This window comes from Dryas octopetala, chromosome 2 (genome assembly GCF_963921425.1).
Source record: "Dryas octopetala chromosome 2, drDryOcto1.1, whole genome shotgun sequence".
NCBI lineage: Eukaryota > Viridiplantae > Streptophyta > Magnoliopsida > Rosales > Rosaceae > Dryas > Dryas octopetala.
In genome coordinates, this window is record NC_141367.1 from 31,313,917 (window position 1) to 31,340,493 (window position 26,577).

At 36.8% G+C, this 26,577-nt stretch overlaps 3 protein-coding genes and 1 non-coding gene across 6 annotated transcripts; 1 reads left to right on the forward strand and 3 right to left on the reverse strand.

The window, feature by feature from the left end:
• Window positions 1-1,702: 1,702 nt before the first annotated feature.
• On the reverse strand, window positions 1,703-3,223 carry LOC147295686 (U-box domain-containing protein 21-like). The gene has a single exon (XM_086234468.1). It carries the CDS (start codon window positions 3,206-3,208, stop codon window positions 1,898-1,900), a length of 1,311 nt encoding a protein of 436 aa, XP_086090594.1. The 5' UTR covers window positions 3,209-3,223; the 3' UTR covers window positions 1,703-1,897.
• A 4,896-nt stretch (window positions 3,224-8,119) lies between these two features.
• Window positions 8,120-12,296, reverse strand: LOC147295687 (receptor protein kinase TMK1-like). Its single transcript, XM_086231950.1, has 2 exons — window positions 9,590-12,296; window positions 8,120-8,880 (listed from the first exon to the last, which is right to left on the reverse strand). The coding sequence occupies exons 1-2, from the start codon at window positions 11,862-11,864 to the stop codon at window positions 8,342-8,344; spliced, it is 2,814 nt and encodes a 937-aa protein (XP_086088076.1). The 5' UTR covers window positions 11,865-12,296; the 3' UTR covers window positions 8,120-8,341.
• A 1,837-nt stretch (window positions 12,297-14,133) lies between these two features.
• Window positions 14,134-14,206, forward strand: TRNAE-CUC (transfer RNA glutamic acid (anticodon CUC)). The gene has a single exon. It is a non-coding gene; the product is annotated as a tRNA-Glu (tRNA).
• Window positions 14,207-19,018: 4,812 nt separating this feature from the next.
• WOL (CHASE domain containing histidine kinase protein) lies at window positions 19,019-25,832 on the reverse strand. 3 transcript variants are annotated; one of them, XM_086230484.1, is made up of 12 exons: window positions 25,610-25,832; window positions 24,528-24,929; window positions 24,034-24,267; window positions 23,759-23,928; window positions 23,307-23,525; window positions 23,038-23,224; window positions 22,904-22,955; window positions 22,563-22,792; window positions 22,174-22,272; window positions 21,241-21,956; window positions 20,114-20,620; window positions 19,019-19,761 (listed from the first exon to the last, which is right to left on the reverse strand). In XM_086230484.1, exons 2-12 carry the CDS (start codon window positions 24,867-24,869, stop codon window positions 19,506-19,508), a joined length of 3,012 nt encoding a protein of 1,003 aa, XP_086086610.1. In that variant the 5' UTR covers window positions 24,870-24,929; window positions 25,610-25,832; the 3' UTR covers window positions 19,019-19,505. The 3 variants fall into 3 exon arrangements, with proteins under 3 accessions (XP_086086610.1, XP_086086609.1, XP_086086608.1); XM_086230483.1 differs by having other exon boundaries at window positions 24,528-24,934; window positions 25,610-25,831; XM_086230482.1 differs by having other exon boundaries at window positions 24,528-25,832.
• Between the last annotated feature and the right edge of the window lie 745 nt (window positions 25,833-26,577).

Consider the following 26,577-nt stretch of genomic DNA (forward strand, 5'->3'; position numbering starts at 1 on the left):
ATATCTTAGGTATAATGTTGAATTTATGGTACATTAAGCAAGACCATGGTGTTCAAGGTCTCTTGTATTTTAAATGTAATGCTATTTAGAATTTTAGACTAGCTCGTTTCGAAACTTCTTTCCCTGGATTAATTTGTTCCCTTTATCACCGGGAAATGTGATTAATTATTCCAAATGATAATCTAAAAATAATTGGGTTGCCATTTGATTTGATTTAAGTAGGCCATGTGAGAGTGGCCAAAAAAAAAAAAAGTAGGCCATGTGAGTGTCTAGAAGATAAATTTTTGTAATAAAGAAAATTAATTATTATACCTGATTTGAACAGACGGAAAAATAATCATCAAATAAAACGGGTAGCCCAAATCGATAATTTTAAAATGAAGAGGGTGGGTTTGCTCTAGAAAGTCTTCTACTTTCGGTTTAGATGGGTTGCAGGAATTGCTGGTGTTCAAAGGCGTGGGTTTGATGACAATGAGAGATGACACGCAGCAATACTGTCGTTTAAGTCAATAAACATATTTTTACGACAAGGGAAAGTATATAATGTATGCTGTTGTTTAAGTTTGAAACTTTGAACTTTGAACATACTTTTTTATAGCCTGATCGACAATGAATATAATGCCTTGAATAAAAAGGAAAAAAATCAAATCAAATGTCTTTGAATAGGCCAAAGTATAGAGTACTAGTGGCGTGCAATTTTATCCGTTTTCAAAATCAGTGGGCCATCTGTGCCTGCCAGAAAAATCTTCTGTACTGAGAAAATATATACACCTTTCTGGCTTTCTCTAATTATTTATTTTTCTTTGGTTGAACTAATTATTTTAGTTTAATTTCTTGCTACCATTACGGCATTACCCATGGTTGCATAGCAATTATCAAAATCCTCTTTCTAGAAAAACTTCAATAATTTTTTATTTTTTTTTAGCAGTTGCCAAAACAGAGATTCCGATTTCTGGTGTTCCCACACAAAAATATTATGCCGAAACAAAAATAAAACCTAAAAATGAAGTTGGGGCCAGCACAGCATACAGAGCACATGCATGGTGGCCTTGGTTTATACTTTATAAGTTTATAGTCGACAGTCACCCTTCTCGAATATTATAGTAAGGAAACCCAAACGCTGTACCAAAACCGTGGTCCCCAATCCAATATAACTTTTGAGCTGCAGCAACCTGATGTGAACTATTCATTCAATAATTTTTCTTTTTCGACAACAACCTTAGTGCCTGTAGATCCAACTTTTTACAAATTAAGATATGTCCGCGTAAAAAATGTGCGCCATTTTACATATGAGTGGAGATCGGTTCGGCCAAAAGTAGAAGGAAGAAAAAATGTGAGCTAAATGAGATTTTCTTTTTGTTTTTTTAAATTTGAGACAAGTCAAATCAAATTTTGTCGATCGGTACCTTGTCTTTGGAAGAGTTAACTAGGTTTGCTTTTTCTTCCTCAGAGGCTATGAAAGATGGAGAGCTAGATTGGCTAACCACTATGAATTTGAATTCTCTTCTTATTTTGCTTATTCTTAATTTATAATCTGAGTGATTCATTAGAAATGTAAGATCAAGTTTTCCATCTTATTGATGGTTTAATAATACCAAAACTAAAAAAATACAAGGCATATATCCCAAACCATTTTTGACTTAAATTAATCAACTCCAAAATATATAGAACATATTATCTAGCATAACCCAAGATCCCAATATAGTTGAAGACTGAAGATGAGTTGAATATTCTGGAATATTGTATCATCTAAATTCTCAATGGCATGTACCAATAGTAAAATTTGTATTTTGTACATTGATGAAGTGTGAAAATGAAACGTTAAGCTTCTCCCCTTGTCTCTAAACTACGTATACATGAAAATGAAGAAAGTGATTTTATGTAAATGTTGAATCGATCAGTAAGGCCTTTTGAGCTGCTTGAAATCCATAGAATCAATGCACTCCAACCTCTCCCTGTGAATGTTCAACAACTTCAACAACTCGGTGGCCTTGTCCTTGGTCCTGTCCGCACACCCAACTTGCAAAAGCAGCAAGAGCTTCTGAAAAGCACCCACTTGAAGTGCCTCCACAAGAACACCCCCATCTTCCCTACTCTCATTCTTGCAAAGCTTCCAGAGAATAGACACCGAAAACTCCGTGGCCAAATCCGAAACCCGCAGTATTTTCTTGACCACAACCGGCATGGTCAAAGCATGGTCGTATGCCTTTTCTCGCCCATGCTTGCTGCCAGAAAGTCCATCAAGAACACCCAACGCCTTCTCGCAAATGCTTCTTTCGGTGTCCACAAGTGTGTCTGATAGCAAAGAGACCAAACCCAATTGCACAAAACTCTCTTTGATTGTCTCTTTTGATTTTGAGGAGGAAACCATGTGGTACATGATGACCAAAGAGGCTTTTGTGGAAGTTGGGCAAATGGGTTCTTTGATCAGCTTCACTAGTGCTTCCAAAGCTCCTTCAATGTCAGCCAAAGCGTCTGCCTTGTGCTTATCGGCTGAAAGGGTCTCTTTTAGCACCAACACCGCGTTCCTCTTTTGCGACAAATCTCCACCCTCCAAAAACCACACCATGCAATGCAACGAGGGAGCTGAGGATCCGAGACACAAGCTGGCCTCAGTATCAAGTGGGAAAATCAATGTCAAAGCGGACAAGATTTCCTCCAAAACGATAACGTTTTGGTGAAAAGAATCGCCCTTAGAAAATGCATGAAACGCCGCAGCTAAAACAGTTGCTGTGGCATTGGCCACAATGCACCTTTTGTTGCGCTCGCTTTCTTTTGTCAAGGACTTGATCTTTCGCACCAAATCTCTGCAGACGAGTCGATCTTGTTTCCCACTTGCGGAAGTAATCTTGGAAAGAATTTCGGAGACCTGAAGAGGAGTGATGGGAATCCGAGGCGTGGGAATACGCTCAATCCCGAAGGACTTTTTCTCGACGCACCAATCTTGTATCATTTTCCTGATGGTGTGATTTGGGATGGGCTCCAGACTCGTTAGGGCCTGGTTGGTAATAGGGCACGTGAAGTTCCCCGCTTCCATCCAAGTCTCTATGCTGTGGCGGTCATATGTGATCCCCGTAGACAACGTCACTGGGTCTTTCATCAAGTCCAGCGAGATTGGGCACCGGAAATGGTTTGGGATGGTCAGCTCCATGTCGCCGTTTTGCTGCTCCTTCGCGGCTCTCCGCCTTAATCTCCATGACAAAGTCATTGTATATGTTTGTTGGTGGTTTGTTGATCCAAATTTATAAGGATGTTTGTGTTTGTGTTTGTGTTGAATGAGAATTCGCCGGGTTCGAGTATATATACATTTTAGAATGCTGTACGTACGTGTTTAAACTTTAAAATATGGACGCGGTTCAAGTTTGAAACTTAGGAAAAGTTTATTTTAATTGGTGAAGAAAATTATAAATTAAGGAGCAGAGAAGGGGTGATGGGTTTTGAATGTTTGACCGTTGAATGAATGATGTTTGAAATGGTAAATGGAACACCGTCAAAGGGAGTGTGTGTGTGTGTGTAGGTATCAAAAATCAAAGGTTTGACGTAGGGGCCGTCAACGGGTCGGTGGACTGACCGAGTACTGGATCAAAGCCTAGACCGGACTCCAGATCAACAGAGCATGATCGAGCGTGTGAGTTGTGGACTATGTACGTGTGAGATGGATGTTGGTTTCATTTCTCCCATCATTTGGACGACTACGCGCACCAAACCCCAATTGCAAGCTAGCGAATTCCTTATACGGTGTCGTTTGGATGGTGCTGCATATTTGGCTATCTGGTGACTCAGTGTATGTAGCGCGTAGGTGCTGCGTGGTAGCTGGAATACGGCATCAGCTAGCATTAGCATGCATGCAATTAATGCACTAATTCAGTAATTCCTCACACGCAAATTCTTTATTTCCTACTTCTTGACGTATGCTCATCGAGTATGCCCTCTACAGTTTCGTCTCTTCAAGTTTGTTGTAGCCTATGGATAAAGGAATCTCTGATATTAATTTAGTAATTAGATTTTTCTTTTTTATTTGAGTACGTAATTCAGTAATTTAGTTTAGAATTTATGTCTTTGAAATTTCAACAGTTTACTAATCAGCATTTGATTTAATGAAATTATATTCAATTTTCTCTATAAATAATAGCTGTTGATTAATACAAAAATTCAACAGTTTTTGTGCGACTCATTCATGCTAGCAACCCCCAATTAGGGTGGCTATTAAAAACAAAAAAGATTCTTAGGGTAGGTAACATTGGCTATTCATAACAAAAAAAAAAAAAAAAACCAACGCTGGGCTATACCATACAAGGAAACTAAGCCAATCTAATAGTATGGGTTGGGCTCATTTACGGAACCATGACCTTTGTGGGCTGCCCCAAAACTGGTTGAGCTTGTTTGCTGCATGTGTTTATTTAGTTATGGGCTAGAATATTTTGCATGTGTACTTGCTTAACCAAAATAACAACAACAATTCAAGATGTAGACTATGCAATATTCAGAATTCTAAATATGATTGAATGCCTAAATAACAATTCAATTGATGTTCAGGTGCTGTATTCCTTTCATAAAACTTTACACGTACGGAATTATAAGAGTTCACTATGTACTATTCCAATTAACCTATGTCTATCTTTAATTTCCAGTAATAATCAGAGAATATATGAAGGATAATATAATAGATAATAAGAGAGGAATACAAGGAATAATCTACACATGACAATGACGAGGTCATGGTGCACTGCATGGACTCTTGGCATGTTACGTAATCTGTTGTCTAGCTATCAGACTATTTATCAGCATATTCACATATTGAATGGAGCTAGGTCAAAAAAGAACCGAGATCTCATATTATATTATACATGAAGATCAACATAACCAGCAGCTGGAAGCCCCAAAAATGGTCAAGAATCCCTAATTAATCATCACATGTGAGAGTTAAATTTTACCGTGTATAACACTTAACGCATGAACGCACATTAAGTGCAAACGTAACGCAAAAATGCACGTATATGCATGAATGCGCATCATGCTCAAGCACGTGGTTCGCCACCCAAGCTAGCTCGTGACTTTGACCGGGCTTGCCAAACAAGCAAAACTAATCCTAAAGACACGGGAACAAATGGCGACAAATGTGGCACGATCTTGGAGATCAATTAACAACTAAGAAGTATAGGGTGAATGCAAGAGCCACCACTACTTAGAGTTTACACAATTATTAAAACATTGAACTAACTTAGGCATCTGAGCACCTTTTGCAGGTACACCACTCTATTTCTGAGTTTGAAGGTGTTATCGTCGTCTAGCTTCTCAGCATAACTTGGTGTTAGCAATTTTTTTCGATGTTAGAAATTTTGATCTAAACATCACCTAGCAGCTGCAACATGAAGATCATCATCATCCATTCATTGTTTCAAAATTATTAAAATTAAATTGCTTGTTATTCGACATCGTTGGATTTGAAATTTAAGGAACAATTAAATAGAGAGAGAGAGAGAGAGAGGAAAAAAAAAACAGTGAGGAGGGGCCAGAGTTGGGGGAAAAGTTGTCGGAGTTGAAAGAGGGATCGCGGATGTTGGGGAGGGGACACCGGGAAAAGGGCAAAGGGAGCAGGAAGGTTGTTGCAAATCGGGGTGGGGGGTTGAGATGACTGTTGAGTTTCTATTTTAGTATTTTTGCCAAGTTATTTTTTAAAGAAAAAAGACAGGTGTACATATCTCATTGGTCCATATTAATTGGAGTGACATGGAAGTACACTCAAGGGGTGACCTAAGTATTGTCCAATGGCCTTGCTAAGCTTGGTCACTCTATTGAGTTAGGTCATAGGGCTCGTTTGGTTCAACTTTTGGAAGTCTGTGAATGAGAAATCAATTCCATTTTCATGTTTGGTAAGTATATGAAAGGGAAATCATTTCCCTTATTAAGGGAAAAAGGAAACCTATATTGGAGCTTGGGTTTTGTTTTTTCCCCTCTTGGAAAAACATTTATTGCTTATTTTGTGGACTAAACTAATTATGATATTTTATTAAATTAATTAAACAAATATTGCTTTTGTTTAATAAAGAAAGATATAATTGGAAAACTATATCAATTTTATTTCTTATTTATGCACAAAGTAAACAAGGAATAGAAATGAAAAAGGAATTATTAGTTTACTTTCTCAACATTACCAAACGGGGAATGAATCTTACATTCTCTTCCCCCTAGAAAAGGCATAGAAATTAATTTTTCAAAAAATCAATTTTGCCAACCAAACGGGCCCTTACAATGTTTGAGGAGCCTCCTTGGGGCTGTGAGCAATTGCTTCTAGATGACATCTTGGACATGTGTCCAAGAGTCGCTTAGTTTCTAGTTAATTTGTTTTGTTTTGGGCCTCTTGTTCCCACTCTACCCAAAAATAAAATTTTAATATTGTCTCATGTATTAAATTAAGAATAATTTGCACCATAAAATTAGTAAATAATAATGATAATTCCCGGCCCACTGCTTAATTATGAATCTGTGATGGATTAAGGAATAAATTTCTACTTTATTTGATTTGGAGGGGAAGGGATAGGATGCGATCTTGGTACATTGGCCACTTGGTCATGACTCGTGAGTCTCATGGCAAATAGATGAATGAATGCCGTGGTTATGTATCATGGAAAAAAGGAAAAGGAAGATTTAATCTTTGGTGGTGAAGACACCAAGTAATTGAGCTGTTTATATGTATTCTTCCTAATTTTTTTTCTTTCTTATTTTTTAATGTTAGTAATTTTTTCCTATTTTCGAAAATTACATCAAACTACTCTGTAGACTACAAAACAAAATTTAATAGTATATAGGGTACTTTTGGAAAGTATTCACAACAACCATAGAAAGAAACCAAACTAGCCGAACTACACAAATGATGAACGATAATTCTAAATCTTTTGTATACCACCTTTTTTTTATGTCGAGTTTTTCCTTTTGGCTAAAAAAAAAAAGTGTTATATAATTAATGGTCATATGAATCATATCTACTAATCTACACTAGCATATACGAGATCACTGAGATTAAAACGAGTAAAATATATGATAACAAATAAAGATAAGTATGTTGAATAATAAATTGATAGTAAACATTAAGATTTTCTTACCTTTTATTGTGAGAGATGTTTCTTTAAATAATATAAATTTTTTGACTAAAAGGTCAACGGCACCCTAAAACTCTAAAAGTACGCCACAAAATCCATTAAGATAATGATGAGTAAATTGGAATAAAGACGAGACACGCGGGATGTGCTCCCGTAGTCACCGTCGGAGTTAAGAGAATATTCTATAAAGAAAAGAAAAACGCAGCTGGCAAGCATATCAACTCCATGACATGTCGGACACGTGTCCATGGGGTCAATATAGTGAACCAGAACAATTTAGCTTTTGGAAATGATTCATTTTTTATTATTATAATAAGCATTACCTCATAACAATGACACCTATTCTCTACTATCATAGATGGTTAAACACATATTACCCATTTATGATAGTTGGTAATCCTCGTCACAATCTTTTTGTGGTGGACAAAAATGGACTTTTTGAAAAATTGTTTTATGGCACTTGTGTAGACATTATGTGCTATATATGTTTTAAAAAATTATTAATTTAAAGAAAAAATCACATATCAGTATATTATTATAATTTATATATCGCACCATACACATGTCACAACTATAGTAAGCCTATCAGTTGCTTGTCCTTCATCCATTTATCGGACATTAGTTGGCTAAGTCAAAGTGAGGCTGAGCTGTTCTGATTCTGGGTTGGGTGGCCTGTCGTTATTATCAGAAGGAATTCTTCAACTAAACTTGTCTTGAATCCGATTATCGGAATATCTTTATCCAATAATGTCAGACTGTTCAACAAATTTGCAACAAAGTAGCAGCTAGATTCTCACAAGTTTATGTAACCTTATATAAAACAAGAGATGAAGAAACACGTGCAATGTGGCACGTGACATTGACCAAAATCGATTTAGCCAAATATTTATCCTAGGGTCTGCATTTGAGAGATAAACTGGACCGCATCAAAGGCTCAATCATCTGACCATTTCCTTAAACCTACACTAAAACTCCACAAAAATGAAACAAATCTGAATCAAGCCCAAAAACAAGAAGGATGAGCATTAAAAAGATCACCTCTTTCTTTAGTATTTTCTGTCTACTCGCGTCTCCACAACTTCTAAAGCACCACAACAATTTAAACTATTTAAACTTAAAAGTTGGCGTAAAATGCACAAGCCTTACAAGAAGAGCAAACACGAAGCAGAAGGCCGGAGGAATCAACACTACACTACAAGCCATTTGAAATCTTCAACATAACTCAACTACTTGCTGTACCTTTACCGCCCATCCGTAGATGTAAAAGACTCTGCAAATCCAGATGGCCGAGTAGGTATGCTGGTTTGGGTATTATCCCCGCTGGCAAAGAATGATGAAGAAGAAGAAGATTCATCCAGGTTGCTATTGCCCTCAAAAGCCTGCCACTTCTTTAGTGCTTGTGGTAAGGTCATATCAAGGTCGATCCCATACATATCATCAGAATCTTCAGGTTCAGATGGTTTCCAATGCTCAACAAGCGACGAAAGTACATTGACTGCATGACCCATGTCAGGCCTCTGGTAGGACTCCCTTGCGCTGCAATGGCCAGCAAGCTCAGCAACAGTGCGAATACTAGAAAGAGTTTCCTCGTTGAGATCAATTGCTGGGTCAATGGCCTTGTGGAATGTATCCTTGTTAATGAGCATTCTGCGGAACCATGTGACTAGGTGCAAGCTCTCCTCAGGCTGGCTTTCATCAATTGCTCTTCTCCCTGTTATCAACTCCATCAAAATCACCCCAAAGCTGTACACATCTACCTTGAGTGAAATCCGACCAGTTGCTGATACATCCAAAAATTGTGATTCTAGTTAGTGCCTTCAATATTTATTAAATGACCATACAAGGAAACAAGTACAACAAACTTTGAGCATGAATGTTGGAAGGTTATTAGCAAGGAGAAAGAACACTACATAAGAGCATTTTTGTCATTTGTATAACAAAACAATATTGAGACATTTGACCACCCCACAAAGAGCACAATAATCCTAGACCTGCTAAACATGTTAGAAAATATAAATGCTTGGTGTAGACAGAAACTAACCATCTCAGTCATTTTTTTTCCCTTCACATTCCTTGATTTTGACAAATAAACACTACTGCATTCACAGCATGCCAAAATATCCTTGTCGAATCAAGGATTGCAAATGTGAAGTTTAGTATGTGTGCAGTGCAGTAAAATTACTTTAGTCCAATGTGTGTGGATGAGCATACCAAAGTCCCATACAGTCAGATAAAATATAGTGCGAGTCCCAACCTGAAGTCATCACATTTTCATGATAAAAATACTATTTCAACAGTTATGTTCTGGTCACTGATTTCCTGTGGTGGCTTTGTTAGTTGATCAAAGCATAATCAGTGAGATATAATCACACACTCGTCTTTGTTTATTGAACAACACCATTTACACGAATATCTAATCCTACATTATAAAAGCAAACACTTTGACACTTCAAATTTGAAAAGAATAGTGCATATAAAAAAAATTTTACCTGCATATTCTGGAGCCAAATAGCCAAAAGTTCCTGCTAGTCTCGTCTCAATTGAGGCTTTCCCTTCTGGAGCAAGACGAACCAGTCCAAAGTCTGCTACTTTAGCCCGCATATCATCTCCAAGTAAGATGTTTGAAGGCTTGAGATCCCTATGAATGAAAGTCTGGTGGGCTAAACCATGTAGGTATTCAACCCCTCTTGCAACATCCAAGGCAATGGTCAGCCTTCTAGTCCATTCAAGTGGCTTCAGCCCTTCCTCTTTCCAGTTGAACAAATGCTTACTCAGAGTTCCTTGAGGCATGAATTCATAGACAAGAAGCCTCTCATTTCCGTCCAAACAATACCCAAGAAGTCCAACCAAGTGGCGGTGTCGGACCTTAGTAAGAACTGCAATCTCAGACTTGAACTCATTTAGACCCTTATCGGCCACCACTCCAGATTCCATCCTCTTGACTGCAATCTTCGTCCCATCATGTAATTCCCCTTTGTACACTGTTCCAAAACCCCCTTTTCCCAATATATTATCTTCGCTGAAATTATTGGTCACATTCCTCAAAACTTGGATGGAAATAACCATACTTCCAGCCTCAACCACATGAATGTCATTAGGTCCACTACTTGTGGGGCTATTATGCGACTCACTTCCACCGCCATTAACCCTAGAGCTAGCAACCGTGATCTTTACTGCATTTTGATCACCAGAGTGACGGGGATGTATTACCAATGCATTTGGACTTTGAACTCTGCCAGAACGCTTAGGTTTTCTCTTAATCAGACAGAAAGCAAGAAACCCAAGTACAAGCAATCCAGCAACACTGCCGATGACAACCCCAACAACCACCCCGGTCCTAGATTTCTTATTAGAACTTTCAGAACCGTCACCCCCACCATCTCCAGGTGGAGAATTAGGACCTGGAGGTGAAGGATCCTTACCGATATCAGGGTTCCCCTCTGTTCTCACAACCACATTTGGTTTAAACTCCGGTACTTTACCATAAAGTCGATTGTTCCGAAGATCTAGATCTTTAAGGTTGGGCAGTTTTGTAAGCTCCAATGGTATAGTACCCGTGAGATTATTGTTAGCAAGTGTCAAATTTCGCAAGGACTCAAGCATAGAAAAATTGGAAGAAATTGTACCCGTGAGACTCATGTTCTGAAAATTGATAAGAGTAATGTTTTGTCCAGTACACACAACCCCCATCCATTTACCAGTACTAGGACAAGGATCATTCCCTTTCCAACTGTCTGCAAAAGCATAAGGGTAACCCATGTCCTTGATGATGGATAGCAAAATATTAACGCGGGGATCGCAACCAGAATCAGATTTATCCGTGCAAAAGTTATTAATCCCCATCATATCCACCTGAACGGTACCAGGAAACTGAGGCATCGGTCCTTGAAGATGATTGTTGGTCAAATTGACAGAAGAAAGGGATTTAAGTTTCACCAAAGACTCTGGAACAATGCCAGTGAGCTTGTTATCCCTAAAACTAACTGTGGTTAAGAATTGCAAGTTTGAAAAATCGGGTATAGGACCGGTAAATTGATTCCCATGTAACCAAACATCATGCAAATTAGTCATGTTCTGTAACACATCAATAGTACCATTAAGCTGTTGGCCATTCAACCAAAGGGACCGAATGTTGGAAGTCGAAAAACTCGCAGGCAATTCGCCTTCGAGCTCATTCATGGCCATATGCAATTCATTCAAACTTGGGAAAGTTTCTTTCGAAAAGATATCGGGGATTTTACCGGCAATGTTGGCTTTGTTGGCCGAGAAATTCGTAAGGGACACGGCGTCTTTGAGACTGTCCGGAATCCGCCACGGCGCGAAGGAGTTGTAGTCGATATTGATATTGGCAAGGCTCTGTAGTCCGGTGAAGAAATCTTCCGGGAACGAAGTGAAATTGTTGTCGTGGGCGAGAAGAACCTGAAACGATTGCAACCCGGATAGGCTTGGGAAGTCTCCGCTGAGTTGGTTTTGCTGAACTTCCAATCGCTCCAATTTCGTCAGGTTTCGAATTGTGGCTGGGAGTTTGCCCGTAAGTTTTTGCTTCCCTATTTGGATGCTCCGGACGGTGTTATCGTCTTTGTTGCAGCTTACTTGGGGCCATTTACAGTAATCGGAGCCGGCGGACCATCCGAGACTGTTGGAACCGATGCTTTTTCTGAGATCTTCCATGGCTGCGCTTTCTTCAGTGGACTGGGACTGCACCGGTGCACACAGTGCAAAGAAAAGGACCACAACCCAGAAACCCATATGGGGTTCCTTCATGTTTTCCGGGAAAATCAGAGAGAAAGTGGAGGAAAACAGAGTTTAAAGAAAGTCTCTATGGAGGAACAGTAGATTGATTCCTCTAGGGTTTATGGGTTGTGTTTGAACAATGTTGGCGTTGGAGTCAATAATCTTTTGAAAGTGACTTTGGAGGAATGGAGAGAAGAAACGGCGGAGATAGGGGAAGAAAATTTGGTAGGGAAAAAAAAAGGCGCGTTTGGTCTTAATTGCGTTGTGGGGGGTGGTTTGTGTGCTTTGAATGAGAGAAGAAGCGTTTGTCAGGTTTTTGTGCTTTGCTTTTTTATTTTATTTTTTGGGATATTTTGTGTGTTCGTTTTGGTATTTGTTTGGGTTGGGATTTGGGAACAGAGAAAAACAGTTGGCATGCGAGAACAACGATTTACGTGTGGGGGCTTTGTTTTCGGTTTCCAATGGTGAGTTATGGAGGTTTTGAAATAGATGGCCTCTCAGGATACCCCTTTCACATTTCTAGTTTTGTTACTTGTTCTCACCCATGCCAGTATGCCACTACACGTAATCTCCCTCTAACACTCTATAATTAGTGGACATTGGATAAGCGGCTTAGCTGTCTTTCATTATCATTTTCTGTCCCAAATAGAAAATGAAAAAAAAAATTGGAAAAGAAAAAAAGAGGATCCTCCTGTAGTCCAGTTGAGTGTTGATTTTATACATTTATTCAGAAGGCTTAATTATCGATTTACCATCCAAAATTGTAACTCATTCCCACTTTACCACCTGAAAGTTTTTTTGTCCCAGATTACCACCTGTAACTTACATCCATGTCCCATTTTACCTTATTCTGTCAACAATTCCGTTAATGCTGACGATCTGGCCGTTAATGCTGACGTGGCGCGCTAGATGTGCGCCACGTGTCACATATTTTTTTATTTTTTCGCATTTTTTTATTTTTTTATTTTTATAAACTTTGAAAATTCATTAAAAATAGCTCCGAACTCAGAAAAATACACGAAAAATTCCTACGAACTCGTCTTGACTAGCACCAATTTTCTATAAAGTTAAATTACCAATTTGCCCTCTAAAAATTTTCAAAAAAATTAGAAAGTTCAAATTTATTTCTAAAAAATTAAAATAAATTTTCCTCTATTAAATAAATTCTAGAAAAAATTCTAGAATTTTCGTAAACTCTTGGACAAATTCTCAAAAATATTTTGAAAAATTACCAAAAGCTTGTTTTAGAGAATTATTTCGAGACTTTACAGAAATTTTAGAATTTTTCTAGAATTTATTTTATAGGGAATTTTATTTTTCTCTAAGACCGAGAGGTCTATTGGGTAGCAAGTGTTCACGAGAAAGGTAATGTTAGTTTTTAGAAGACTAACGGTGCAGACCTCATATTTTTTGGAGTTCGGGAGATTATTCTATGAATTTTCAAAGAGTCTAGAGTATTTTAATTTTTTAGAAATAAATTTGGACTTTCCAAATTTTTTGGAAATTTTTAGAGGGAAAATTGGAATTTTGACCCCATAGTAAATTAGTACTAGTTAAGACAAGTCGGTAGGAATTTTCCGTATATTTTTCTAAGTTCGGAGCTATTTTTAATTAATTTTCAAAGTTTATAAAAATAGAAAAATCAAAAAAATCAAAAAATATAAAAAAGATGTAACACGTGGCGCACATCCAGCGCACCACGTCAGCATTAACGGAATTGTTGACGGAACAAGGTAAAATGGGACACGGATGTAAGTTACAGGTGGTAATCTGGGACAAAAAAACTTTCAGGTGATAAAGTGGGAATGAGTTACAATTTTGGGTAGTAAATCGATAATTAAGCCTTATTCAGAAATAAGCCGTGTGAACCCTCGTTGTATAATTTGAAGCCAGAATCCAGCAATAAAATAATGGATTTGGAGTAAAAAAATTTGGGATTTGGAGTAAATAATATAAATATATTTGGGAACTTACCAACCATTCTGAAGGTAGCATTGATCTGCGCCTGACTTGTCTGATTCCATATTAATATTATAGTTTAATGCTCTTTTAAGATACACTAAGTACTTTTTGCTGGTAAAGGCTATAGTTTCTTTTGTAATTGTCTCATATAATCATATTTCACGCTTATTGTCTTTCCTTTGCAATGTTAAACAACTTTTAATATTTTTTATTCCATTTTAAAACAAAATTATTTTCTATTCATTAAAGAGTCAACTCCAATTCCAACTCAAATCTTGGCCACCCAAAAATATTCACGTTAATATAATAATGTAAGATTTAGGTTGTTTAACAAGAATCCGTTGTAGTCTAGTTGGTCAGGATACTCGGCTCTCACCCGAGAGACCCGGGTTCAAGTCCCGGCAACGGAATGTTTTGTGTGTTTTCCAGATTTTTTTTTTTTTTTCGGTTTTTTGAACGAGCTTATTTGTATGGGTAGTTTGGATACTTGGATCATCGAAGTGACCCCTCTGCCTGTCAAAGAAGGTTGAATTTCTTTATCTATCTTATTTTACTATTTTTCAGAGAAAGGTTCGCACTTCTCCAAGTGGTAAAGGAAATTTCCAAATTATTTACCTTTATGGTAAAATTTTCAAAGTATTGTAAATCCATTTATTCAATCATTTGCGTCCATATCGGGCGTATCATATTAATAGAGTATTGAAAATTTGAAATATGTGATATATATTCACTAATTAGTGGTTAGGAAAACATAAAATATTAGAAGTGTATAGTTTTTGCCTTTTTGGTCCTCAGGACTCATGGAAATATTGAAATGCAAAATTGTGTAAAGAGAACAAAAATCAATCTTGCTTGACTCTAATGGTTAGGACTTGGGATTGTGAAGAGTAGATGACAATGTCTTAAATGCCCATTGCACTGCATGCCCACATTCAAAGTGGTAGTGGTAGAGAATAGAGATGTTCAATAGGATGAAATTAACATCAACTTATTCTTTGGGGCATCCATGAGGACCATGATCCAGGTGGTACAATAAATTTACATTAATAACTGGTCCGATGTGACTAGTGCACATGTATAATGGGGTCCTCGCATTTGTTCTTGTGTCTCATTTGTTGAAATATGAAAAAATGGGTCTGGAAAAGCCAATGTTACATAATAATATAATGGATTTTCCACAAATGTTTTCAACTTGGCTAATGGCTATTCTGGAATTTGGATTTTCCATGATGACGAATCTGGGAATTAGATTGAAAGGAAATATAAGAAGGAAAGCGACTCCATGCCATTCGATTACACATAGTTTCTATCTGTATAGTTTCCTAGGTGGATGTGGATACAGTCATACAGTGCATGCATGCTCCCAAACTTGACACTTCTTTGCAATTGGCGTTTGTGCTGCTTAAAAGGTTTCCAGCTAATTTTGGATATGACACTAAAATCTGGAATTATATAAAATCTTCCTGATATGATATGACAATCTTTTTTTTTTAATGCTTTATCAATTATGCATATAGCATTTCTTCATTTGAAATAATAAGTATTACAAAATTTATATGCGATGACTGACAAAATGGGCTCTCGATATAAACAACATGGCCCAGACGCTGCAACGACCCAACAAGTATCAAATAAAAGGCACAAGCCCAATATAAGTGATGACAAGCCCACGATAATACAAGTCCATATGCACGTGACAATATGTTCAGTCCATGTACATATTGTATGGTTGAAAAGGGTGCACACACAACTACACAAGCCCAAAATAGTACCGAGAACGTACATGATGTTGGTCCGCCGTTGGAAAACTTCTTTTTTTTTTTCACGCAAAAAATGTGAACTAATAATCTAATTTTTTGCAATGCATACACCACATTTGGTATATTTTTAACACTTGATTTTCTAGTTTTTAACTTATTTCGAAAATGTATGTATATGTACTTATCTTAAAATTACCTAATTTTCTAGTTCTTAACGTCCATTTAAAAGTTTGAAATATCTTTGTTTTTTTTATAAGATATATGTATCTTTGTAAAAAATAAATAAATAATACATGAACAAAAAAAATATAAAACTCTTTTTAAATTAATAAATATTTATTTATTAATACATTAATAAATTATTTATTTATTGATACATTAATAAATTATTTATTTATTGATATATAAATAACCCCTCTAAAATAATAATTTTTCTTAGCCTCCGTAGTATTAATTTATAGGAATTGTAGATGGTAAATTTGATGAGAGAAGTAAGAAAAACCAAGGTAGTGAATAATGATTGACAAAATTATTTTTAAAAATCTAGTAATTCATATGATTTTCACCTTTACCCATGTCAATTAGAGGAATCACCATTTTGAATGATTCCAAATTACAATGCATAACGAAAGCAAGTCTCTTTAATTAAGCAAACAGTTTTATATATATTTAATCATTAAAACCCTTTTGATAATATGGAGAGGCTCACAAGTCACATCACGTTCATCATACAAAAGATTTTTCTCACACAAGAATCTTTTTTTTTTTTTTGGACAGAAACAAGAATCCTAGGTCTGAGTGGATTCAATTATATAAGTTATAACTTATGGACAAGGATCCTCTGCCAAACTTTTCCTACCAGACTTGTGCCAGCCTTTTGATCTTGACCATTGAAAGGATCCAATGGTCATGACTGAACAACATTTTTAAAGCCAACCTACTATATAAAAATAAAACTAAAATAAAAAAATGCATAAACAATTCTCAGCCCCATCCCCAACTCACCTCCCTCCCTCTCCGGCCACCAGCAGCCCCACCGCCGGCGACCCCACTGCTGCATCTCTCTGAGAGAGCGCTCAAGCTAAAACAAGAAATATGAGATTTGGGAAGGGGAAGAAAGAGAAAAGGCGATCTAAAAGTGTGAAAACGTCACGGATTTGCAGAGAGAGTGAGAGTCAAAGCTCTTTCACAAAGGCTTTTGTTTCTCTCTCTTAATCCCTCCCTTCAATCCTTCTCTTCTTTTCTTTCTTTCTATTTTTAAATCCAAAATTTTCTTTTTAGAGAGAGATGCAGCAGTGGGGTCGCCGGCGGTAGGGCTGCTGGTGGCCGGAGAGGGAGGGAGGTGAGTTGGGGATGGGCTGAGAATTGTTTCTGCATTTTTTTTATTTTAGTTTTATTTTTATATAGTAGGTTGGCCTTAAAAATGTTGTGCAGTCATGACCATTGGATCCTTTCAATGGTCAAGATCAAAAGGCTGGCACAAGTCTGGTAGGAAAAGTTTGGCAGAGGATCCTTGTCCATAACTTATAAGCTATAACTTCTATATGTAACAGAATCTTAATTTGAGACCAACCCCATACAAAATTTTTTAAAAATTAAACATTTAAACATGACTTTGTTTATTTCACATCCACTAACGGAAAAATAATATAAACTAACTAATCAAAATATAAATACATTTAACTTAAATTTCCTTAAGTAATTTTTCAATATGTCATGTGAAAGCTCCACATTAAAATGCATATAATTTATTTGCACAGTATAGAAAAACTTGTATTATAAATAGATAGCAAATGAATAAGAGCATTATCGAGCATCATTAACACTAGTAATTGTAAGTTCATTAATTAGAGGTAATTAAGCTAGTACAAGAAAGAAATTAATAATCATGGCAATGGTACACAACCTCTTCATTGTCACAGCAACAGTATTAGTCTTTTGCTTGTTTTCAAGGTCAGCTGTTGCAACGATAGGGAAAGCAACCTACTATAATCCTCATCTCACCACCGGCTATACCCGTAAGCTTCTATTAGAAAATAATCAATTGAAATTGAAATGATACATATAAATGTAATTTTGTTAATACTAATATTGAATATATTTGATTACTACTTTTGACGTATAGCTTCTGCTTGTCATGGGAGCAAATACGAGGGGGTTATGGTTGCAGCTGCTAGCAAGGAGTTGTACGGAAATCGAGCTATTTGTGGAAAGAAATTAAAGGTGACGTGTCTAAGTGCAGCATATAAATCGGGCCGAAACCCTTGCAAACCGAACAACGTGGTGTATGTGAATGTTGTGGACTTATGCCCCGGCTGTCATGGCCAACACTTTGACTTGTCTAGACATGCTTTCCAATCCATTGCAGACTTAACTGCAGGAAAGATTAAGATAGACTTTCAACTCCTGGCCTAAGATGAATCATCATTTTACCAATCATCTTTTTGATAAAAGATCTAAGACCCACATATATGAGCCTTATTTTTATTAGAAAATTGATCCACAGGATGATTGGTTAAAATAATCCATATAGTTTTATTCTATTTATATATATATATATATATATATATGTGTCACGTGTCATGTGTGTGTGAAATCTTTTGTGTTTTATTTTTTTCTTTTTCTGCATGTCCTATGTATTAAATAATATAAGGTACTTGTGAACGTTTTCAGTTGTGTAAGGGACCAAGGGTGGATATATATGCATCAGTTGGAAAGCGAATGCTTAATGTATTAATTGTGTGTATAATAAATAATATGCATTAAACTTTAGTTAAACATGTTGGTTAGTTTTGTTTTGAGCAAATTATGTGAAAAATATTGAGATTTATGTGAAACTATGAATTTCTCAGTATAACAAGTTAAATAACCACACATTGTGATCATGTACCGTGACAATTCATAACTATGTTTTCTTCAATGAAGAAAGTGACTGACGTCACATTTGAATTTTTTTGTAGCATTTATTTTTTATTCACAAGATTCTGTCCCTTTGAGCTCAAATTCTTCTTTGTTTCAGCTAACTTGTAAGCATTATAGTTATTCAAAGTGGAACTCATTAATTACAAATAATATTTCATGTTATTGAGCAAATAGTTTACTCTTTCTCTTTGTCAATGAGTACAATTTTAAGTCTTTTAACAACACTGAACCTTTTGATTTATATTTTGATGATGGCTTTGACGGCATCGATAAAAAAATACTTACAGCCATCAGATTATATTTTGATGGCTTTTCGTTTGCTCTATAGCCTCTATAGAATAGCTTTCTTACATGTAATATGGGGTAAAAGTTGCAACGGTAACTAGCAATATTGTTCTCCAATCTATCATTGTCAAGTCAGAGGACAACAGTTTTCTATGTTGTAGACATGATATTTGCATCTGAAACACAACCCAAACTTAACATAATTATTTAGCCTAATGGCTATGATTTATCCAGAAATGGGGAGAAAAATGAAAAAATCCACAAAAAACCAAAACTACTTGTACATGGGTTCCTGAAACATTAAATGAACATGGAGATTGGTTCATTCCTAACAATTTCTTTTTGGAAGTACATTCAATTTGTTATACAAGAGAATGATACAAATCAAGGTGTTGAATTCAACCTCTTCCTTAGAAGAAAGATCCGAAGAAGGCATACAAAAATAAAATGATTTACACATTTTGCTCCTTCCCCCTTCCAAGGATCCTGAACATATACAAGTGGGAATGGAGGTTCTGTAGTATACATGTACGTGGATGCTAATCAAGTTAAAAACTTTAAAGTTGGTAAGAAATGATTACTCAAACCTGTATTCAACGCATTAGGAATCATCAAAATTCTAGGACCAACTGTTGCATGCCCTTCCTCTGCAGAATATCGAAAAATTTCTGGTAACAACCGACCAACTTACATCTCTGCAGATTTGAATTTTGAAGCTTCCACGAAGGAGTAGACGATCTTGTTATGCGTCTGAGGCTGCTTTAGATTTGAAGAACTTGGCAACGGCTTGATAAAGATTCTCTTCCTCGAAGGGCTTCGACACGTATCCATCCATCCCACATTTTAGGCACTCATCATAGGTGGCATGAATAACATCTGCTGTCATAGCTAATATTGGCACATGCCATTCACTCTTTCTAGCAACTCCTTCAAGTCCACCATTCATCTCCAGATTTGCCTTGCTCTCCATCTGCCGGATTCGACGAGTTGCTTCAAACCTGCAATCAAAAGATACATTGAGAAATTTTTATATTCCAAAAAATTTTAAAGGGGCATTTGGAATCCCATTGGGAACTAAATCAGTCAATTGCTTCCAATAGACTCTGATCAGATTCACTGGTGTGCATCAACACAAAACCCCAAGTAACTGCAATCTTTTATACAGTACAATGCATATAAACTTAATTGCTATCATGTATGCAATAAACTCATCTCCCCTCTATACAACAAATGCTGTTCTTATTTAGGAAGAGTTTCAAGATACTTTTGCCTAAAGGAAATAACAAATGGGAAAAAATCGAACAAGGGCATTTCAAATCTAAAATATAATACTCATGCACTGAGACATACCCATCCATTTCAGGCATTTGAATATCCATGAAGCAAGCATCAAAATTGTGTGGTAGTTGTAGCAATGCCAATGAAGCCTTGCCACTCTCAACACACTCTACATTAGCTCCAAACTTCTTTAGTGCACCTGCAGCCACTCTCCTGTTTACCTTATTGTCATCAACCACCAAAATTTTCTTACCACAGAGGAGGCTTTGAAGGAAATTAGATCCATTAGGCAGCTCCTTCCCCTGCTGCCTCTCCTTCCCTATTCCCAGAACCTGCTGAAGACATGCAGCCACCATACTAGCCCTCAAAGGTTTCATAATCACAGTATCTGCAAAACCTGCTGCCTTTGCCTTATCAAATTCGGCATTACTAATATTGGTTGCAAGGAGGATCATCTTAGGCAGCTTAAATATATGCCCGTTCTGTTTCCAGTCCAATTGCTGTACATTAAGATCACCTTCTTCTCCAGAAATCCATGAATCCTTCTCAACTAGAATTATATCTGGATGGATAATATTTCTGCCATATACAATAAAGCAGTTCAGCTCAGTTAGTCAAATAGTACACATTTCCAAAGTCTATTTCTATTGTGTGTATTCATGCAAGCTTGGGTCCACTAACAAGAATTTTGGTAGGGATCTTCAAGTTTCCGTATACAGCCATTACTTGTAAATGTTCACCATATACAACAATGATGAGTTTTTGGCATTACAAATATGTACTCTCCAAATTTACGAGAGAGTATTTTTACCAGTTTCTGGTTTTCTCTGGATTTCCTTTGAATCTACTCTATTTATTTGGTGACAAAATTAATTAAATATTTTGCAATTAATTGTCAATGCCACAAACAGTGTCAAGTATCATTCATTTTGAAAATAAAACATAGAATCTGGATTAACTAATTATTAAGGGAAAAATAGAAAATACAAAAAAGAAAAGGACATTAATGATTCACCAATCAAATCCTATTCTGATGCATGCAGGCAAAATCAAGACCGCAAGTAACAGTTATACAGTACATAATATCAACATATATATATATATAAACAGTTTGATATGTATTTCGCAACCTCACTGGAACTTTCCGTTTCATCACAGTTAATAATGATAACCTTAAGATTTAGCAAGAGTAAACCTACCTGGATGTCGCAGAACCATTTCTTCCACATAAAGCAACAGCCGTCTTGATGCTACCCACAACTTCCACCAGGATTCCAAGTCTCTTTAAGTGGTATCTCGTTACAGCAGCTCTCACAAGTTTTCCATCAACTACTATTGCTCTCAATCCTCTAAAACCAGAAGGTAGATCTTCAGACTTAGGTCTTTTCATGTCACTAAATGAATTTTTCTTGCACCTCTTAAAATTAGCTGTGAAAGAAAATGTGCTTCCAACCTGAGGTCGACTTACAAAGTTTATCTGACCACCCATCAGTTCGACCAGACACTTACTGATGCTCAAGCCAATACCAGTTCCTCCATAATTTCTAGAGGTTGAACTGTCTGCCTGCATGAAGGGCATAAAAACACGATCCTGGGCACATAATGGTATACCAATTCCCGTATCCTCCACAGATACCATCAAAGTAACATGCTCAGGAGCTTCATTAGTGGTTATCACGTTACTTGAAACATCAGATCTGTGTTCTTCATCAGCAATGAGATGCTTAAAAGTATCCCAACTATTTTGGTCATCCGCTGCTTCACATCCACTTAAGGTTGTATAACGACGGCCATCAGATGTTGGTATAACTTCATCTGATCCTCCGTTCAAGTAAGACTCCGATTTCCCATTTATCATGGCCTTTGAGGGATCAGCTAGATGGACTTTGACAAATATATGTCCTCGTTCAGTGAACTGCCAAATGCTTAATATAATGAATATCAACATTCAACTATAAATGAAGAATTAGACATGCAAGACAATAATGACTGAAATGGGGAAAAATAGCTCAGCCAATGCAAAACTCAACCATAACTTTCAATAGATCATCAATCCGAGCAAGATTGAGTAAAACATTTAATGAATCCTAGAGCTGTGAGTTAGCAACTAAAGCATGAAAAATTCCACTTACTTTAATAGAGTTGCCCACTAGATTTGTAATGATCTGTCTGAATCTCCCTGGATCCCCCATAAAAATTTCTGGAACTTTATCAGAAACAAACACTGCCAGCTTCACTTCCCAAAATATTTATCAGAGTTAGAAGATTTGCGAAAATAAAAGAAAGGCATTATGAGCATCACCATCCATTGAGAATAAAAGAAACAGAGTTGAAAAATGAAAAGGAAAATTAGTTGAAACATGACAGTTCATATTTCACAATTTAAGAATTATGAAAATGCAATCATGTCAGAAGTGAAGCAATCATGAGGCCCTTCAAATTTGATAATGCAACCAAAAAGCCAACAACAAAATTATTGCAAGGACCCTGAGCTGCTCTTATTGAAGTCACTGGAGCTTACCTCTATACCCATATTTCTAGATTTTTCAGAAAATAAAGAGAGGACATCGTCTAGTATTGATCGAATGCCAAATGGAACTTCTTCCAGCTCTAACCTGCCAGCTTCAATCTTTGCCCGGTCAAGCACCTCATTTATTAATGCTATCAGTGCCTTTCCACAGACTTGAGCAGTTTGAGCATAATCCCTCTGGGTTGAACTTAAATCTGTATCTAAAAGCAAGGCAAGCATTCCTGCAATTATAGAAAACTATGATTATACCACTTACAAGGAAGTATTCACGTATAGATAGCATAATATGGTTCGGAAAACAAAATTTTAAAAAGGGAGATCTGTCAGCATACCGAGGATTCCGTTCATGGGTGTCCTGATTTCATGAGAAACAGTCGCAAGAAACTGGCATAAAAACAAGAGATAACAGATCACAAAAATGGCAATGGGGAATGAACTATGTTTTGGAAAATGTTGGGAACAGTACCTGGGACTTGGCAACATCAGCAGCTTCTGCTCGAACTTTTAATTCCTCCATTTCATGGAAATCATCCTCAACTTTAATAATGTGCATTGCTGCTCCATATAAGATATAGCCCACTAATAAACCAATCACAAAGAATAAGAATGCGGTGTTAATCGCTGTCCATGACGTGGGTGCCTTCTGATGATATCTGCTCAGAATCAAATAATGAGCATCAACAAACCACTAAAATTTCTCCATCTATTACAAGTGGATTGACTGGGCGCCCTTACCTACATATCATCTGATGCTTTCTGAAAGGATCTCCAAAATCAAGCTTGCTTTCATGCAGAAGAGATGTGTCACCATCTTGATATTGGTGACCATACATGATTAGGGGATCAGAAGAGTTTGTGACATCATATACATAAACCAAAATTGCCTGATTCCCAGCAAGTTGCCCTAGTAGATTCTCCACCAGGGACTCAACATCAAAGGCTCCACCAAGGTACCTGCTTTCATTTGGATTCATAGATGTTAGTTTCCAGGTGCATTTGATTTAGGAAAAATTGTTTTATTCCATGAAGAAAAAGGGATAAGTAACAGAAGGATGGAATCACTTTTCCAAGGGTTCTGTGGTAGATGCAGGAAATGGGAAAAGCAAGTATTGAAGGTGAACATAATGGCATGCAAAAAGCATTTGAAGAATAGGATTTCATAGTTCTATAGTTTTGTACCAACTTACCCGGCAGCTGCTTCTATGCGCTCCTCCACAGTTGGGTTTGGAGGGAGCTTGGATTTGTAAACAGGGAAAGTCAACACAACACCAAGATGATGAGAACCCAGAAGCCTGAAGGGACTGGTTAGAACAGCTTTTCCAGTAGCCCTAGCCCTCAAAATGTTTTCCCTGTCCTCCTATATGGAAAATTACAGGTCAAATGAAACACCAAAAATGTTCTAAAAATATAAATAATGTTAAACAAGATAAGCAAAGTGCAGGTCACACATTCTATATATTACCTCCCCAGACATCATGTCAAGTGACTCAATGTAAGAGACAGTTTCCTGTGAGAAAATCACAGGTGCATACTCATCTCGGATGGGCGAGGGCTCCCTCTCCATTGTCTTAATCGTCCAGCCATGTTGCCTTTCAAACTTTCCCCTCTCCGAATTAACCACTCTTTGAGCATAAGCCACCCCACTTAAAAGAGGCCTCTCAAAGGAGGTTCTGGCAGTGTATTCTGCAAAAGTTTCCTGTATTTTTTGCAACATCAAAAAACCAAACATGCAAAGCAGAAACCAGCAGTGGCACATTGAATCATCTTAGCTTCCCCAGAATCTTTAAATAGAAAGAGTATTTGGAAGCGATTTGGCTTAAATAAACTAAATTGTCCTTATTAGTTAAAAACAGAACAGCAGCAAATGCAAAATACACAATTTTTCCCCTCTCGTCTTCCTCAATTTTATAGAAAATCAAACATAGTCGAAATTCAAGCACAAAATTAAGCACATACCTGATCAATTGCTGATGGGTTCTTGTAGTAATGGAAGGTGGAAACAAGGATGGCAAGGGCGTGAACATGGTTAACGCTAACACTGAATTGATCTTGCAACATTCTTGCCCTCTGATCACACATGCTACCAAGTACTTCTACCCTTCTCACTTTGTTATCAGCATCCATGTAATTGTAGATTAGCATGCTCAAGAATGCCATCACCATGATCCAGAGCATCAAAAGTTTTGGGAACCAAGCCCTGTAGGCCTGAACAAAAGTGTAACTCTTTTTGGTCCCCATTTGCTCATTCAGCCTCACAGCCACAGAGTGGTGACTCTGCATCTTCAAATTCTCACCCATCAGCACAAAATCAACCTCTTTGCTTCTTCTTCCTCTGTTTCCTCTTTACCCACCTCATATCTAAGCTAAAAAACAACCTCAAGAAGTCACACACTTGCACACATTATATAAGCTAACTTTCTTAAAGTACTGGCTATTTTTCAGACACTTTTTCTGATCTAGAAAAGGAAAAAGGCACTGCTAAGCTCTAAGTAAATTATCATTACAGCATTGTTTTGCTTGATTCAAACATCTGAAAGCATAAGTACAACAAGCACAAGCAAGCAAAATATGACCAATATGAACAAATATTTCCCACTGTAGAGTGTGGTCTTTCTTCCCTCTCACTGAAAACCCATTTCCATAGTATAAAAGAAAGAGACCCAGAACTCGAAAAGAGGAATTCTCAATTCTCAGAGACAAGCATGGTTCTCAAAAGATGGAAAAAATAAAGCTCAAATTCTTAAGTATCTCTCTCTCTCTCTGAAATTGGTCTGTCTGAGGCTGTGAATGTTAAAAAAGAGAGTTTTAAGGAATAAAATAACATAGAGGACTCTAATCATGTCATCTCGAAGCGTGAAGTTTAGTTAGAGGCATTCAGACAAAGAAGGAGCACGTTCACTGTTTTTATTCCATATAATAATGGAAGCCTCGTATTGACCCGAAAACACACACAGCTAAGCACACAACACAAAAATACAGACACCAAGAGCTTTAGAGAGAGAGAGAGAAATGGGGTTGTTGAAAGAAACCATCTTCACCTGTACAGTTATAGAAAGAGGTTGGCTTGGTACAATACAATGAATGTATAATAGAAAAAGTGTTCTGGGTCGTCTTGATCTGAGGCGCCCTTTTTTTTTTTTGGGTTTTCCAGTGTATAATAGTAGACTAGTAGTTTTATGACTTTTTATGCTTTGCTTTTTAAAGCAAACTGAATCGAATTTTTTGGATTTTCAGAGATACGCTCTTGTCTCCCCTTCTCTACATTATAAACTAATTCCTCTCTCTCTCTCTCTCTCTCTCTCTCTCTCTCTCTCTACTTCCTTATAATAATGCATTTCACACCACACACTGTCTCCCCCCATTTCTCTCTCTCTCTCTCTCTCTCCTACTTTCTCTCTCTCTCTCTCTGTTCTTTGCTACTTTCTGAGCTCACCATTGAAGCTGATAGTCCGGACTTTTTGAAATTCAACAGGAAATTTTTGATGGGTCTGACTCTGACCCTCAAAAAGGAAAAAGATAAAGAAAACCAAAATGGGTTACATTTTTTAGTTACATTTAACATTAAAAAGGAGAGGATTAAAGAGTTACAAAAGAAGCTGAATTACCCATAATTAATATCTCTCATTGAAACCAGAATCAGATATGATGGCTGGCTTTTCCAGTTTTCTTTTCTGTAGTTTTCTTTTCTTTTATGTGCGAGTGTTAATATATCATCCTACAAATAAATATTTGGTCTTTTTTCATTTTTACTGTTCATTTTCTTGTGCTTACTATGTTGTTTTTCTAAGAGAGACTGTCTGATTCGGATTTATTGAATTCCGATTGGTGAGAAGGGAAGTCCAAATATCGCAATCACAAATCTTTGCGATAATGACATTGCGACTAAGCCCCAGATCTCATTCTCTTCGAAGTTCTAAATTACCTTAAACCCACAACTTTTCATACTGCATTCCAAAACTACCCTTTTCTTTCCTTTTTAAAAAAATTTTTATTCAGGCATTCTAAA